This window comes from Asterias rubens, chromosome 18 (assembly GCF_902459465.1).
Source record: "Asterias rubens chromosome 18, eAstRub1.3, whole genome shotgun sequence".
Lineage (NCBI taxonomy): Eukaryota > Metazoa > Echinodermata > Asteroidea > Forcipulatida > Asteriidae > Asterias > Asterias rubens.
This window is the reverse complement of record NC_047079.1, coordinates 8,825,545-8,844,431: the sequence shown is the minus strand read 5'-3', so window position 1 is coordinate 8,844,431 and position 18,887 is coordinate 8,825,545. Positions and strand designations below refer to the sequence as shown.

The 18,887-nt window shown below is 41.0% G+C and overlaps 1 protein-coding gene across 5 annotated transcripts in view; it reads left to right on the top strand.

Annotated features, from left to right (window-relative positions):
• Positions 1-18,887, top strand: part of LOC117302230 (rho guanine nucleotide exchange factor 10-like) — a 64,179-nt gene that overhangs the window by 22,490 nt on the left and 22,802 nt on the right. For 4 of the 5 annotated variants that reach the window (XM_033786073.1, XM_033786070.1, XM_033786069.1 and 1 more), the window contains exons 2-4: positions 508-856; positions 8,840-9,491; positions 11,454-11,576. In XM_033786073.1, coding sequence (XP_033641964.1) covers positions 800-856; positions 8,840-9,491; positions 11,454-11,576 — 832 coding nt within the window. In that variant the 5' untranslated portion in view covers positions 508-799. The remainder of the gene's footprint in view (positions 1-507; positions 857-8,839; positions 9,492-11,453; positions 11,577-18,887) is intronic. The other variant, XM_033786071.1, reaches the window with a different exon arrangement.

Genomic DNA, 18,887 nt, shown 5'->3' with positions numbered 1-18,887 from the left:
ACTAATATTTGTCGCCACAAATTCAAATTAAAGCCGTACACTTAATGCTCTTATTTCACATTGCTAAGTTGCATGACCGCAGACAACAAAGCGCCAATTTACTCCGCCGTCATTCACCAAGACACCCACTTTATTAGATTTATTTACTTAGAAGGAACACAATTTATTCCGCTGCCATTATAAGACGACATTGACACAACAGTCGCAAACCTTCAGTCTGTCTGGGGATGACGTTGCTCCTCAAAGATGCTTGGAGTATTTTTTCTTATTGGTTTTGCCTCTCACGGTCGCGTCATCATTCTTATTTTGGCTGCCCATTGTGGCTTAGGCCTTTGTCATTAGGGTCATCCACAACAGCGGCAGGTGGGGAGCGCCTTGAACATGTTTTTTCTTCGTTCTCACATCGTCGTAATTTTCTCATCTTTTCCCATCTCTCTCTCTCTCTCTCTTACGTCTGTCTCCCACTCACTCACTCACTCACTTGCAACTTCATCATCTTATTTTCAGATTGGACAAGGTTAACATTTGTTAAAAGCCAGAGTAATCGACGGATCTGACATGCCACAGTCTTCAGGTGCTTCCGGGTGAGAAGGCCTTGGGGGGTCGCCCTACCCCCCCTACCATCCTCGCCGAGAGCCTGACAATTGTTGCTGTTTAAACTGCAGCAGTACCCTCATGCTTGACAAGAAGTCTTCCATGGTTGTTGGAGTTAGTAAGCCCAGGGCTCGACAAGACCACACTCGGAGGGGAAGTGGAGGCATCTTCCAGGGACTTCCACTGTTTGGATTGAGGTGAAGCTATGGATGATATGGGTGATCCGGTTTATGACTCTGTGTGTGACGATAGAAACTCAAAGGTAAGATGACTAATGATATTTTAAAAGCACTGAATACTCAGTACTTTCCCAAGTTCTGTGAAAACAGACGATTCACTTGGCCGGTTGGGTTTCGAACCCCGGACCTTTGTATTGGTATTAGAGCAGATGTCTTGCCACTAGACCACCGAGCACCTACATGTACATGTACATGTAGCCGGATGGCCCGATAGGCAGTTTGAATTCTATGTGTTAGCAGCGGATACCGTGTATCCGATACAACCCCAACCCTTATCCTGAGCCTAACCCTGCCCTAACCACCCATCTTTAGCTACAGACCTTACCCATATTCTTCAAAATACTCCACTCTTTGGTCAACTCTTTACCCAAATGTTTGGACTTGGGTAAAATTGTGTATCCCAATTTTTTTATAAGAAATTGTTGTTTGGGTGTGTAGTCATGTATCTTGATAGGATTTGGGGTGATTTGAAAACGTCTGCTGAATCCTGAGTCGCAACATCATGTGTTCTTTGGTTTTGACTACACAATGGCTAACGTACATTTGTCCATACATAAACTCCGTTCGTGAAATGTGTTTGGAATGGTAAAAGCCAGGCTGAGCAAGCTTGATTGCGGAGGAAAAAAACATTCTTGGTCGGACTTTTATGCCCCGTGGCAAACTCAGTTACTGAAACTAATTAGTTTGTATCTATTGCAGACCACGCTCAGCGGATATTGGAAACGACGATATTGAATTTGAACTGCATGAGTCCGGCTCATGGACTGGACTGTATTGAAAAACATATGTTGTGTTTATGTTTTGCAAATTTCATTTGGTTCTCAATGGGTATGTGGCGTGGTGCCCCCCCCCCCCCCATCCCTCTCATTGTTTCTTCACTAGTAATCTCAAGAATTATGCAGTTCGGGATGTTCTCCCGAAGGATGATCTGAGCTCATTTCCATGACTTGTTACTTGCCGGAAAATTCTGCACTTAAATACGGCCTGTGTGCCTTACAGGGTTCGATAAGCGCAGAATTCATGGTCAGCACAGGCATGAAATTAGATCCCCTTTAGAGCAACATACAATAGACAAGGATTGGGCCTCATTGTAATTCAAATATGTAGTCCAACTTGGAAAACTGTATGTTCAGCACCAGGAGCATCGACACTCTGTGACGGACATGCGCGCTATACAAGAAGCCACTATTGTTATTATTATGCAGATGAAATTGTGCAGAAATTACAACACCAAATCTGCACTACATACAGCAGCCATGCACTGTGTCAGTAAGCAGATGGGAATAGATGTAACTTGTACCTGTACTTGGTCATAAAGTACATGTATGTTTGTGTCACTCAGGTTGTTTTCTGACAGTCTGAGTGTTTATAGTGTGAATATTTCTGGATGTTTTTGTATCGTCATCTTACACTTTTTGTTTGTACAACATTCTGCACGTTGTGCAGTGTCTACACTGGCCGTTTAGAAATTATCAGTGCAATCAATCTGGCAAATGCGTATCGGGTATCGTGCGGGATACGGGTATTGATTGCGCAAGCCCATTAGCAGTATTGGATACTGTGGGGGAACGACCACAGTTCTTGCATCCCAACTCGCCTTGGTGTGTTTGTCGTACACCTCACCAGAACAATGTTTTTGTTTGGTGTTCTTGGTGAAAACTGAAGACTACGTCTGACACGTTTGTTCTTAGGGCGAGTCTTTGTTGAAGACTTTTAAGTCCAAATATTGACTGTCTGCAAGAGGGGAATTGGAAGAAAAAAATTAGGCAAATAATTTGTCCGGAATGTTGTAAAATTTACAAGAAAAATGAGTCTGGTTTGTTGGTTTAGACTCCAGAGCCAAGGGCTTAATTTCATAGAGCTGCTTAAGCAGTGCTCGAATATTCCTTTGGAAGCAATCTGCTTAGCATAAATGAGCAAAATACCTGTCATAAATCATTGTAATTTGGCTGGTTTCCTTAAATTCTCATATTCTCATACATGATGCAAAGTAATTTCCCCCAAAACATTGGAACCAAGTACATAACATAATATTGTATTAAAAACGATTGCTTGCAGCTGTATCAATTTACTCTGAAATGTTGGCTTTAAACCTAGTCTAATTTTTAAGGAGACGGCTAGTTACATACAATGAAACTTGTTTATTCCTTCGATCGTTCTTTTTGCCACTGTGCTATTGGCGAGAACCTTACTAAATGTCCTCAATGAAGTAGCTCTGTACAGAGAATGTACCTTTAATTCCCATCCAGTAAATTTCCTTTCACATCATCCCGCACACTCTGCTAGACACGCTGGAGGGATATCACTCTCACCCCACGAAGGATATTTCTTCCGCATTTTTAGAGACACACACACTCCTTACAGAGCAGCACCCGAGGAACTTTTAGGACACACCACGCAATAGAATACCAGCGTTAATATCACCTGTCATGCCTAAGTGACTTCCCCTGCAAGCCATGTCAGTCGTAGACGCACATCCCATAATGCCTTGCTCCTTCGTTTTGGAGTCAAGCTCACGATGAATTTCCCACCTTGGGGAACAGTCGGGAGTATTCAGTGTGCCGATAGTCGGATAATTTATTTGCTGTTTGCGCGCCTAGTCATGCCGGTAAACACTTTTTATTTTGGACCAAATCCATTGGAAATCTGTTTGACCTGCTGTGCTGATTATTTTGCATCTTACAAAAAAACGTGTGGTTTATCAGCTTAAACCTTAAAGGCACTGAACACCTTTTGGTAAGTGTCAAAGACCAGTGTTCACACTTGGTGTATCCCAACATGTATGCATAAAATAAGAGTAGTGCCCTTTTTAAAGCAAAATGAATGGCATTGCCCTCTCAATAGTAGGTGAAAATTCAATTTGAAGTTGTTGTAAACAGACACAACCAATTTGAAAGAAAATTAACAAGTGAGGTTGAATATACAATAAGAGATATGAAGGGTGCTGTACATTTTTTAATTGACCATATTTTTGACCACATGAGGGCACTCTCATCAAGGAATGTCTTGCATCACAAATTACAGTTCATCTCGTTTTAATTGCTTATAAATGTAATTTTCTTGCATCAATGACAAAATTTATCAACATAATAATAGCAACCACTGCTTGTTTCTCATGTCCTGAAATTGGTATAAAAAAAGGCCTTCACACGGTCATTTTCATAAACAGTTCCCTTCAAAGGAATGAAGTTTTAGAGAGAGGGATTCAAAGAATTTAAATCTGAGAAATGTTTCTGCATGAAGCGTTTCTCAGAATATGAGTATTCCAATTATGGATGATTTTTCCTCATTTGTTTACTTGTTCTTCATGTCGTGAAATTGGTCCACATATACATGTATGCCCTCACGCCGTCAAAAATATGGCAAATTGATTGTAAGTTTCGTACGTTTAAGAATTCTTAGTAAATGTTCTGCCCCAGATCCTTTGATTATACAAAAACGCTCAATTTTACCCTCCCCCTAATCGTTTGATTCCGTTGCAGTTTCGTTTCCAAAACTGTCCCAGAGCAGAATCACTCTCAGTGGTTGGACGGATGAAACCCGTCCGAGCGAGATGTTTAAGACTGATAAAAGGAACCCGGGATTCTTGGCAATGGGTGGGAGGCGGCAGTAGGGCAAAGGGTGTTTATGTTGTTTACGAGACATACAACCTTTCACGGCAGCAGAAGAAGCATTCAGGCTTTCTTGAATAGCGGTTTACGGAATAACATTCTTTTTAAAGGCACTGGAAGAAGAAGAAAAAATCCCGGTGATGGATGATTGTGTGTATGTAACGAGACTAGACATAGTGTGTTTGGAGAACGGTAGCTAATGTGCCAGTCATTAGCCCCGCAGGGAGGATAAATTAGAATGTAGCAGACCTGATAGTCGCAGACATTTAATGGGACTAGATGTACTGCAAGGGGGCAGTAATGGAGGCATAATAGGCATTGAGCATAAAATAGGGAGAGTATACCTTTGGTAATTGGTTTAGAACTAAAAAGAAAATAGAATTATCTGTTGCAAAGAGCTTACCAACCAAAAGGACATACTGTAGAACTGTATGCAAACAATAGTTTAATGGTCTGACGTTGCAACCCTAGCAGAGTCTTTCTCAAAGGTTAATATGATAACACAACAAACATCAATGTCAGAGTAACACAAGCAGTGAAGGGGAAATACATTTAAAAACTTACTTGGTAACAACATGGTAACATTAACAAGCACTACAGCTGTTGATACTGTACAATTTTCAGAAATAGTTCACTCCAAAGGAGTGTTTTTTGAAAGAGGTATTCAAAACATAGCCTATCAATCTGACATTTAATCTGAGAAATGTTTCTGCATGGGATGTTTCTCAGATTGTGTATGGATTATTCATTCTGCGCAAACATAACGGCTCCAGGTTTGTATCCAGTTTTGTTTTGAATAGTACGGCGTGATAAAAGTTATCAATTCATTGTTTTTTTTGTCAATCGATCATTTGTAGTACTTCAACTGGTACTGTGACATGCCTTTTAGTGGGTACAGAGTCTCTTATGTATCTCAACAAATACTAGTAATCAAGTTTACAAATTGACTGGCCCCAAAAAATTCCAAACACAATCAATTTTTTTTTTTTAAATTTCCAAGTCCAAACTTCACTCCCCCGGAACAGGTGATGAAACACACAGTAAGAACGGCGTGCCGTGCAAATAAGGTCCACAATTAACTTCCCGCCACGGCGCAGGGCATCTGGGAGTCTCCTATTGGCATTGAAGTGAAGCGAACGAAACGCTCACAGGAATTGCCTTCAGGGAATTACTTAACGATTATGAAATACCGCCAATATGTGTGAACATTTTGGAGGTTTGACGGGAATTATGCGATATGAGTTATCAGAATTAGATCCACCTAATATTTATGACTTGCAGGTAACACCTGGTACTGCTGACTGCATTTTAAACTTGTCTTAAAAACATGGGCAACATGTTCATGTCTGTACATAGGGCATAAACAATTTGCGTAAGTAAAGGACAGGCTAAGGGAAATTATAATTGTCGGGTTTTGAGGGGCACCAGGGCACCAGGAGGGTATTGTGGCAATTGTCTCTGTTGCCTCTGGATCTGGATCTGGATATTATACTCCGATACAAACGGACACCCACATCGCATCTGATTTTGCCTCCATACAGTAACAGGCCTGCAACGGGCGGGGTGCCATCAAGAAGTATTGAGCCTGCATTGGTCAGGGGCATAGGGGCAATCGCCTCTGTTGCCTTTATGAAGTATCAGTTCTGCATTGATCAAGGGCATGCATGGAGGCAACTGCCTTTGTTGCCCCCATGAGATATCAGGCATGAGTTGATCAAAGGCATGGAGGCAATTTTCTCTGTTGCCTTCATGTTTTGGGCCACATCAATGAGTTAAATTATCTTGTATCTTTCTACTAAAAGGTTTCAGCGAACACAAATGAAATCACCATGACCACGGATGCAGTTGTCTTCATTGCCTCAATGTTGTATCACTCCTGCTTAAGTGAAATGATCTTAATGCCACACAAACAAGACAAACTCCCTGAGGCAGCAGAGAGTCCACGTTAATCACCATTAAGAATTCTCTCACACGCTTGCCAGCCATGAATCCCACTTAACAATAGCCTCCGAGTTGAAACATAAGGCCAATCAAAAGCTTTGCATGAAACAACAGCAAAATTACACACTTTTGTTTTTAAATCTAAAACAGACTGCTGTGGCAGATGGTAGGAACAGGCCCCAATTTCATAGAGCTGCTAAGCACAAAACTTTGCTTAGCATGACATTTTTTCCTACATAAAAACTGGATTACCAAAAAAAATTATGTTTGTTGCATATATTGCTTGTTACTGGTATCAGCTGATGTTCGCTCATCCTGAAAATCATGTAGAAATTTCATGCTAAGCAAATTTTTGTGCTCAGCTCAGCTCTACAAAATTGGGCCCTTGTCGCGAGCCCCTGATACCGATCATCAGTAATGAAACCTCCTGTCATTTACACTTCATTATTCCCCTCCCTCCCCCCTTCCCAGTCTTATTGCCCTGGCTCAACAGCCTTCATCCCATCACTCAAGTTCAAGGCAACTTAAGGGGAGGAGGAAAGTCGGTCGGGGCAGAGGAGGCTACCTAAGAAACCGGGGTGCCACATCCATGTAATCACACGATCACAGGTGTCGGTGGTCAGGAAACGACATGCGATCCGGGAAGTTAATTAGAGCATGAACATTGACCTTATCCATTGGGGGAGAAGGAGGGGAGAAGGAGGGGAGGGGGGGGGGGGGGGGTGAAGCTGTATCTGAATCTAGTCTGGAATACCAAATGCATATTACTACATGATTAAACTGTAAATCTCCAGTGAGTGATGTTTCTACCAGTAGGACAAGGTAGTGTTTTTCGCGCACAGGGCAATATCCAAAGCTGTGGGTGTAGTATGAAATGATCATCCCCTGCCCCCCCCCCCCCAAGTACCACAGAATGCTTAGCAGTAGACCCCAGGCTTTGCCACTAACTTTTTCAGTGACTAGCTAACAGGACCAGGGCCCAATTTTAAAAGCCTGTAGCACAACACAATTGCTAAGCACAAACAAACTTGCAAAGCACAAAACATCTTGCTTGACAGAAACTGGTTACCAGGCAAAAATCCAGGGCCCAACATTTACTTGTCACTACAAATTTAATAACATTGTCCAGTGGTGAAGTTAACTTTTCCCCATACCCAGTTATCCCATTCAATAATCTCAACAAATCCTTGGTACAATTTCTTAGATCATCAGTGTTTGGGATCCATTGAATCGTTAACATGCCAAACGGGAGATGTCTACATGTATGACATCCGCACACATGACCTCTCTATAATATAATTCACTCGCTATGCAAATCCCCACTCCTAGCTCAGCAAGCTCATCTTACACTGCGTGTACGCTCCGTACAAACGAGGACTTCATGATTCTCTGCTGTATTTGTACTCTGTTAATCATTGATTCTTTTTTCTTCTGAAATCTTGAGACTCTGAGAAGGAGAGGGGGGGGGGGGGTTCTCCCTAGGTATTCCTGGCATAAAATACTTGAGACCACAGAACTCAATTTTTTCAGTTTAAAGGCACCAGACGTCTTTGGTAACTGTCAAAGACCAGTATTTTCTCTTGGTGATCCCAACATTTGCATTATAAAGTAACAAATCTGTTAAAATGTGGACTCAATTGATCTTCGAAAGTTGCAAGAGAATATTTAAAGAAAAAAAAAACAATCTTGTGGCACAAGAAGGCATTTAGTATTTGGGTCTTTCTCAAAAACTTTGTGAGAGGGAGCAGTTTCTCACAATGTTTTATACTACCAACAGCTCTCCTTTGCTCTTTACCAATAAGTTTTTATGCTGAAGCAATTATTTTGAGTAACTACCAATATTGTACAGTGCCTTTAAAAACAAGTGTTATAGTGGGTTTTTGGGTTGAGTTTTCTGTACACTAGGTTCCTTGAGGGATCTCTGAGGATGCGAAGATGATTCTGTTTATAGGTTACCATGGTTATGGATAGCGCATTTGATAATTCCTTGTATAAATGTCAGTAGACTTTACGCGTATTTGAATTGACGTCGCGATAAGACACTCATTGGATCTGTTGATCCAAAAACAAATCATCTGCATTATACATTCTAACATACGTAATAGGATAACTGAAGATAGTGTGTGGCTTTGGTTTTCAGTCTGATTTTTGTTCTGCCAAATCAACGGTCTTAAACAAGATTGTTGGATGAAGATGTCGATGTCTTCATAGGTTCCCTCGATATTAAATGTGATTTGATTTTTGAGAAGTATTAAAGCTGGACTTGAGTCACATAAAAGTCACATCATTTTGTGACTTTGAAAGTTTAGAGGTGCTCTGGAGCACTAACAAACAGTATATTGTTCAGTCTTGACGTTTCGAACAGTATGTACTCATACTCATAAGAGATTTACACGGTTGTACCTGCAGGTTTACTATTTATTTATAGTTTTTTTTCTTCTTTCTTTTTTACAGATATCCGATCCAAGTGGAGGCCAATCACTGCAAAACCTTGACTCCACTGAGGTGACAAATGACCAAACGGAAAGCAATATTGATGAGAACAGACTACATGATATGTCAGAGTTACTAACAATCACGGAAGAGGACATTTATGATGATGTCATCCCTGGCAACCCACCAGTAGAAAGCCCTCAGTTAAACTATTCCAACAATAGGTCGGAGGACAAGGAGGAGGATATTTACGACGATGTCATTCCAGCCAACATGGCGTGTGTGGGCGTGCTCCGACCAGTCAGCAATGACGATGAAAAGCTTCCAGACAAACCCAAAGCTAATGGTCACACAAAGGCAAAGAAGAATCGTCCAACCAACCTGGACATGCCGACACAGTACGTAGAGACAAAAGGCACGTCCGTCAAAGTTGCAACGATCATAGAAAAACTCTCAAACCAACCACCGGGAGCGCTATTATCGTTCGCCAGTGACAGCAAAGCGAACAGACCTCAGCAAACATCGTTGCCGACACCAAGGCATGATGGGAGTTCCAGTGCCGAGCCGACAATCTACGAGGTCGATGCTCCACACTGGAGGGATAAATACCACAACCAAAATGGAGGTGAGGATCTGGAAGATGCTGGTTGGCATGACAATGAGATCTATCAAGGTAGGGTATTTGTGGTTTTACAAAACCTCTCTGAGACGTCATGGGGAGTTCATCATCTTCGTCACATGTACATCCATCTTCTGTCATGTCTCCAGTCTCTGTATGTATAAACTCTACGACATTCTATGTGAACTCATTCTAAGGGTACATCTGTCATATTCATAGAAATAGCTTAGATTAAATGTACTGTCTCATTTCCTTTCTAACCTAAGCTGTGAAATAATAATAATAATAAATATCATTTGTATGGCGCTTTCCACAGGCGTTTGAAAACGCTTTAACATTGTTTGAAAAGATGTGTTTTTAACTGAGTCTTGAATGAGCTGATCGAGGTTGAGTCACGGATGTGAAGAGGGATCCAAAAGCAAACAAAGTATGCTTGGCACTTTTAAGTGGGATTTATGCTTGGCCTGTAAGCTTAAAAACTTGCTAAGCACAGACAAATTCGGTGCTCACTCAGGTGAGCCCCTGCCATGAGCTAATCAAACGATCACCCCCGCCCTCTCTTGGTGACATCATGCACCTTGGGTCACACCAAGTGACCCACCCCACAAGCAGGGCCATGGGGGCTGATCTGGGTGAGCCCCTGGAATGACGTCAAAGCTATTGAAACGCAGCCGGGAACAGACCGGGGTCGACCCAGGGAAGCTAAACGAACGCACCAACTATGTTCTGTAAAACATGTCCTTACTTGTCTCTGTTACTTGTTTTTTTCCCCTTCTGATGCGCTGTCTTCTGTAAAACGGACTGTAATTACTGCAAAGGAATTTTTAAATGAATTTCAAAACCTGCAACTATTTGCAGAATTGACTGAAATCACCAATAATGTGGATTTTTTTTTTAATGAGTTTTTCGGCAGGGCTGTGTATTTAATTCACATCCATCGATAAAAAAGACACTTTTTTTTCCCTCTTCACTTCACATTTTGCAAAGCAAACATTTTTTCAGTCGTTCAGAATTTACGGGACCTCTCAGATATTGGTTGGATTAATTCCTAGCCTGTTGACATTACTCCTCAGCAACAGCGACCTTCCCGCTTTTGCATAAGAGGTGTCGCTGGCTGGATGATTTTAACGCTAGGGGTACGTCTGGCTTGGGTGTCAAAGCTCTAATATTTTGCAGCCCTCTCAGTCGTCTGACGTACATGTGTAGGTCCCCAACTTGTCAAATTGCGGGTCACTACCCAAAGCCTGCTGCCCCTGTAATTATTTTCGCTCGTCTGCATTCGCTTTTTAATGTCACAGGTTGTCAAAAAGAGAGTCGCGGGTAATCCCAGACCTGGTGGGATTAAAGGGGCCAAGTCATGATTGTGAAGCTACAGTTTGGGATGTTTTGCTGGGAAGAGGGGAGGGGAGGGGGGGGGGTCGGTTGTCAGTATCTCACTCGTTGATGATAGTTGTGCATCGTTATGTGTGTGTCTGTGTTTGTGTACAGCATTACAATGTGGCTCTTTGTTTTGTTGTAACGCTACTTAAAAAGCAGTGTTGTAGCCACGGTGGTTGAAGTTGCGACTATTGATTGCTTAGTCTAGTTGAGTCTACCGTTATATAACTACATGTATTTGGTTAATCGTGCCGCCGCGACTACTACAAATTAGTTGCAACCTCATGCTTGAACCAAATGTGTTGTTCATTACTATTTGCAACAACAACTTACTGACAAAACACAATCAGGTATCAGTGACGCAATCCTTCAATCCTTTCAGCATAAATGTTCCTATAAATTTCGCCTATATGGCATACTGCTTCACTGCTTCAATGCATCTTTAATCGCGACTATTATCAAAGTAACAAACTATTTGAGGCCCGACTTGTCGAGTAGTATTAAAATTTCACCAGTAGCCTAAGCTCAGTGGTGGGGATAGGGGAAGGGAGAGGGGAGATAGAGACCAAGTTATTTTACCCATAGGGTCTTTGCCTCACACTGGTCATTAACTGTTTCCCATTCCTAACATTACCCCAGGCTATAACATCGAGGGAGTTGGCGAGTCCCCGAATCATCATGTGACCCACTTTGATGCCTTGGAGTGCGGAGGTGATGATAGCGGACCGTACGAGGATCTCCACTTTGACGAGGGGGAACAAGGTTGGTACAAAACGCTGATTGAGCGATCCATTAAGCTGAACTTGTGTTAGGATTTTCAGACAAGTAAACTCTGACTACCCTGAACCTTTCGGAAAACTCTGCATTCTGGATTCTCCTGCTTTTGATGGATTCCTACTTTTTAAAGAGGTGTTTAACCTTTTAAAGAGGTGTTTAGTAGAAAACAAGATCAAGAATGATGTCAGGGTTTGCACAGTGGAGGTACTTTACAGTAAAAAACAGGCGACACTGTTTTTAAAGGCAGGGTATATGTTTGGTAACTACTCTAGAAACAGAAGACATGAGATAGCAAAACACATTCCACTTGCAGTCCCCTCCTACAATTTCGCTGTTTTTCTTTTCATTTGTCAGCGATGTTTGTTTAATTTCCTATCGAACCTCCAGGGGAACAGTTCCCCGCAAGATGGTGACGTCAGTCGATGACGTGGGAGTAGTTGTCATTATTACATTCAAATTTCTAGATCAAATCAATTAGGGTGCGGCCAGGATGGGGAACACCCCTCAAGCTTCTTGAAGGAGTCCCTTGAAATACCAACTGGCTCGCTGCTCCAAGTTAAGGTATTGTGCCGTTAACCTAAACCTCTCCATCTAACGACTCAACTTTTCCCCCAGTCAGTGCAAATACAACGTTCTTTACTTTTCTTGTTTAAATTAAAAAACAGTTTTGATTAAGCCCGGCAAGCTCAAACACAATTCTACAACTCCTTACTTTACAGAATTAAATAATGAAATCAGTTAGGTGAAAAATTAATGAACTATGAAACTAAATAAATTAGTATATATGCCGTTCAATAATTTTTTTTTAATATATCATAATGAGAAGGGGAGATGGCCTTAGCTTTCAATCCATACCGGAACTTCTTCAAAGGCATAAACAAGTACAAACAAATACATGCATATCCTAACCTGTGAATTATGCTTATATATAGAAATTTTCTTTTTAGTTAGCACGCAAATTTGCTCACCATTAAGCAGCGCTATGAAATTGGCCCAATGACTGCCAGATTTGTCCAGTTATGGCCCAATGTTAAAGTCACTGGCCTCAGCTTACGCTCCAGTGTTAATTTTAAGCCCTGCACAATCAAACATGTACATAAATTAAAAAGGCGAGAACTGAATTGATGTAATGTGCGGCTATTTCGAGACGTATAAATACCATCAATAACAAGCTTCTCTCCCAAGCCTACTAAATATCTAATGCAGCTCTTCAAACAAACACTTCATAGCCGCCTATTCTAATAGAAATTGAAGGTCAGAACGAGAATCCCCAGTGAGCCTGTGCATGCCATAGGCCAATCTGAAATCTACATCTCTCTCGACACTTGTAATCTGGTTATCTTACGCAAGGACCCCCTCGGATACGCAAAAGCTATGTTCCCTCGTCTACTGACTTGAATTCAAGCTTGAAGGCTTTTAGGGAGTAATCTTCGGGAAATTTTTCACTTTTGTTACCTTCTCTTATCCGTCGGGATCAGCTGCGAGTAAACAAAGCGAGTGAATAACGGTTCTTAGTAAGGTCCCCCGTGCACAATTATGTTGTTTTCCTTCTTGGTTTTCTTGGATCGGTCAACTCAGTAAACGGCGCTATTTCTTCCTCCATGGTCAAACAAAGAAACTTTTCCAGCTTTGGAGGTTGCCTTTGTGTAGTTAGAAGTGCCCTTTACTATACGTAGTAAAGGTATACAAAATAAAATTGGTCATCCCTCTCAAACATTAAATTTCAGCTTCCTGTATAATTTGTTTAAAAAAACTACATTATTTGGAACACTACAACTTTTTTCACAATAATTTATATATTTGGTGTGTGTTTAACACCGTGTGAGTCTTTTTGCCAGGTAGATTATTTCTTCTGTGAACTTGTCTTGCTTTATCTTCTACTATTGCAGATAGATTTTCTGAATTTGGGAAAATCATAAGTTCTGAAAAGGACTGTCCTGCTTTTTGCTTGTCAACACCAAGATGTTTGTCAACATATAAATAATAATAAATAATAATAAGACTTGTAATGCGCACATATCCACCCTGCTGGGTGTTCAAGGCGCAGTAAAACCAAAAACAAAACAAAAACAAAACACAGCACAAAGAAAAACAGACACAACAAGATTAGTCATTGAAAACCTGTGACATAAGATAAGTTTTGAGAAGAGACTTGAATTTTGCGGTACAAACACAAGATCAAAGATTAAGTGGTAGAGAGTTCCAGATACGTGGCGCGGCTGAAGAAAAAGACCTGTCACCCCATGAGTGTTGAGACTTGGGTTCAATGAGGAGAAGCATGGAACTTGATTGAAGATTCCTTGATGGAGTGTAAACTTGAAGCAGTTCAGAAATATAGATGTTTGTCAACGCCACACTAGCTGGGGGACTAGCTGGGAAATTTCACTGCAGTCCCCAGGTGTTGTAGTGGATTTATTAAGGGAGCATTCACAATGAAGACACAATTTATGGGGGGGGGACCCAAGGTGTATTGAGCTCCAAAAGCAACAGCCAGTTTGTTTGGTCATTACCACCTTAATCTCCCAAGACCAGCATTAATAAGAAGTTTATTACATACAAAGGATTGATGACCAGTGAAGCAGAAAGACAAAGGCCTGTTGTTGGTCAAGTAGTGGCTGGATTACATAATCAATGATTGTTGTTAGGCTTTGATGTGCACCTTGGGTGAAGGTCTAGAAGGATGCATGACCAGGCACACTGTCCATCAGTACAACCATAGAGGAAGGACACAACCATCAACCATGGAGGCAGAACATGATTTCTTGATGTGAGATTGGAACAACTGTACAGCAATAGGAACAGATCTCTAGCTACTGTACCTCGTTTTCTTCCGAACTCGAACTGCATCCCGCTAGACGTTTGGGAATGAAAGAAAATAAGTAGCAGACAAGTGATTTCTGAGGACTTTTCACGATTTCAGGATTTTCTCGAAATCTAGGCTAAGGATTTGGTTGTTGAAAATACATAGGAGATTTGAACTCATACTTCTCCAGCTGCATCATTATCTTCCAGCAGGACAATTCAAAACAACTCCAACTAGAAGTTGGAGGAAGTTGGAGGAAGTTGGAGGAAGTCCTTAAGTAGCAGGCGCGGTGATTTCTAAGGATTTTAGTCGCTCCCAGGATTTTCTTCAAATCTTATCGAGACTCCAAATTATCTTTAATAGAAAAGAAACAGTCGCCAAATGGAGAAAGAAATTGAGTGTAAACTTGTGTGTTTAGGCATGGAGCAAGGTTTATTTATAGGTGATGCATAGAGTCTTCAAGGAACGTCTTGAAGGTTCTGGGACTAGAGTGTAAGGAGGAACCGAGACCCCTAGGCAGTTTTTCCCATTTGGGAAATCTCACTTGTCAAATTTTATCCCTGAAGTAGTGTGACTGAATTGTACCAGAAGTACATACATATCTGGAGAAGTTGGTGGTGTTGGGAAAAGATCAAATTGCTTTTTCCTCCCTACGGCTGAATGTTTTACTTTTTGTGTCCTGCCCTTCGTCAGGAGACCAAGAAGAGCTTCAGATGGGATTCATACTGTAGGCGATTGCCTCAATGCCCCATGGTCATTGTCTTGGTGCCCTTGAATTGCTCCAGTTGAAATTCACAATTTCCTCATCATAGGGTGCCCTTTAACCAAGAAGAAAATTGGTGCCCTTGCTCTTTTTAAAATTTAAGCATACAGGCCTGTGTCTTGAACTTTTACATAATTCTCTTGAACATTGGGAGTTAAGTATAGAATCTGTATTTAATAACAACAGTATCTCTCATCTGTCTGATTAAACTACGTGTGCAGTTACTGTGAAGATCACGCTGACTGTGGAGTGTCAGAGCTTTTGTGATTAACAACTGGTGAGTTAATTAAGCCCATGAATAGTTAATTAAGTCCCTAGATGAGGACAAAGGATCCTGAACTACTCCGGGATATGTGTACATCATCTTTAACGTAGCTACTATAAAAAAGCTCATTGTAACAAATGACAGAGAAGCAGTTGGTGAACGACGTTTCAACTTCCATTTGCTCCTGTCTTGCAGTCCTACATGTATTTCTGATTTCCATTTCACTGTTCTGGTGAGCGCTGTAGCGAGATCTCAATAACATTCATGCTGTCGCATTGAATAGACTTCAGGAATAGACACCATTTTGTTGGAGCGCGTAAATCAAGACATCTGACGACATCCATGCATAGAGGATCAGCCAACTCAATGCCGTGTGGGGCAACTGTGACAAGCTTTCTCTTGATCTTTTCATCACCCAGCAAGCCTAGGATTCGGCGATCCAGCGTTAGCTCGTATTCTCACTCTAAAGGTTCTCATTGACCGTTGCCAATTATCAGCGTCTAGTCTTGGGAATCTGCTGCCCCCAGAGGATTCGGTTGATGTGCGTAAAGAGGAAATCCACCCCTTGTCTTGACAACCTGGAGGTTAAAAGGAAGTAGGGCAGTTAGATTGTACTTCTTGCATGGAATGATCCTCTCAATTCATCTCATGAACGCTTCACTGTGATGCAATTTGTGTTAGGATTTTTTAGGGTCTCAGTTTTCCAATAGTGGATAATGGCAGCTTTGAGAACTTTTCGCTAGAACAAGAAAAACTTTGAGCAGCTCATAGAAATTAAAAAACTATAAAGAGACTGAAAGTTAATTTAAACGTAGACCAAGGATGGCGCTTCAATTGTTCACATTGATGTTGTGTCGTTGACTTCAGTACAACTCCAATTATTTCCTGTTTGATTATAAACTAACACCAAGTGGACTCCATGAATTATTGAATGGGAGATTTATTCAAATTTCACTTCCCTGGATCCCTGCGGGATTTGCCATGATGATGATGTATGCAGATTCATATGAGACACTGTCCAACGGTGACAATGAGCAAGATTCAGGAGGGGATCCGTGCCAAAAAGGATGCAGCCCGCCTCGGACTCTGGTGTGGGGCAATTCACCCTCTCAGGAGGAGCAGCAGGACCAGTCGGTTGGACGCATGAATCAACGTGTCCTGATGGAGTTTGACAGCCTCCTGTCAGGATGGACTATTATACCGCCTTTCACGCTGTACTCACCCATGAATTATCAATCACGCTGGGATTCTTATTTTGACATGACAGGTACAAACTTCCACAATTGATCCCTTTATTCGAGACTGTAATGTAGACCTTTCTAAATGAAACCGTCTTATACGGTCTACGTAGGGCTGTGACCTTGTAATATTGCATCGTCACAACCCTAGTTTTTGTCAACCAAGGTTGGAAAACTATGGGAAAACATAAATGCAATGCAAAACAGTTTCATAATGTTTACTTTTGTGGGTACATTGCTTGATTGGTAGAGCAGTGGTACGTTAATCTGGAGGTTGCAGGTTCGAGTCATGCCATTGTCTTTCTTTCAGAACCGAGATTCTTTTTTGAAAGTTTACCAATTCGTTTTTCTTCAGAATTATCTCAATAATTTGTATCCACATTTTCATGAGATTGCAAGACACGGCAGTGGTCTAATTTGCAGCTTTTGGCTAAGGCTATGGCAGTTGCTATGAGTGTTGCTATGTGTGCACCCTTTGCTTCAATGCCATTCCCATGACGATCAATCCATAGCCACTAATAGGCTTTGTTGACAGGCTCAAGGATAAAAAGAGCAACAAAATTGCTTGTCAATTTTTGTCTGGCTGATATAGTAAAACAAAATGGAAAAAATGTCGGAACATGAATCCGTAGGGCATTGTGAGAGATTCCGTTGCAGGAAATTAAAGCCGGCTGAACCCCCCTCGCTTGCTGGGAATAAAATAGTTGATTAGGAGTAGGAAATGAAGAAGCTGTGTAAATGCACGGACATTAATCCCGGTTGCTCATCTATACAATTAAGGGCCAGCGTACTGCGCTGACATTGAATGTTGAACCTACAAAAATGTATAATATAATACTTGGATATTGAGTTTCAGACCGTTGTACTTCTGAATACATTGACGGGCGAGTGTAGACATTGATGATGATTCCTCTGGCAGGCCCTCTCTCTTGTTGTGTATGAATGAACATCAAGCCTCATTGTGTCAGCTTTTTTGTCCCATTTGGGTGGGGAAAAGACAATCTGAAATGCACTTACTGCCATTGTCAGAACCAAGGTTTTAAGTAGCTCATAGCATTACTAGACAATGTGTAGCCGGGCTAACTGAAATGCACTTGCTGCCATTGTCAGAACCAAGGTTTTAAGTAGCTCATAGCATTACTAGACAATGTGTAGCCGGGCTAACTGTGTTAGCCTTAAAAGGATAAACTTGCTACATGACTGTTTTTCTATACACAACACACAAGGCCTACACTCGGCTTGTTTTCTGCTTTAAGTATGTTAAAGCAGCTCTTTGAAATTGAGCCCTGGCCTGGACCTGGTATGATTGGATGCAGTTGCAGAATAGCTTCTTGTTAACCATTACAGAAAAAGAACAACCGTATTGATTTCAAACATAGCTCCATATACCTCGTAGGAAAGTTTAATGAGTATTTACATTTATTCAATTTAATTCACTTTCATCATGCCAGCATGAAAATCAATACCTCAGTTTGCACATAAACAAAATCTTACACAAAAAATATTAAAGTATAATTAAACACACAAAATAAACAAGTACAATAAGATTTAAACTTTTATGAAACTAAAATTCAAGAACAATCAATGCATGACTTAAAAACAGAATTTCAGGAAATGAATTTATGTCACATTTATTCGAATTGTCATTACGCTGGAGAGTAAATAAAAAGGCATCCAGTCCACTGCATAGTGCATGACCCTGAATGCAGAGTTAGCATTGAGTGTGAACAATTCATTAACAGTAATACACAAAGCATTCTTCTTTATTTAGCCACAATAATATCATTCTATTGACCACAATAATATCATTCTATTGACCACAATAATATCATTCTATTGAAGTGAAGGTTACCAATTCACTCAGGGACGCAGCAGTACAAAGCCACAAAACAAAACCCAGAATGAATGAAAATGCCGCTTACAAAGATATTTGAAGGGCAGTTAATGCAAACATACTCGGGTGTTACCATGGTGATAATCATACAATGGCGACATCTGTGAAGAGGATGTCTTGGTCTGCAAGGCAAGAGATTAACGCGATTATGCAGACTGCGAGTACAAGCTTTGTGTCAAGTACAGACAGTATCTGTACAGAATTTGTTTTTGAGAAATTGATCATAGGGACACATTAATTGTTTATTAATTATTGGATATTGGCAACTCCCCCCCCCCACCAAAAAACAAAAAATATTATAATAATGATAATAATAATAATAATGGGAGACTT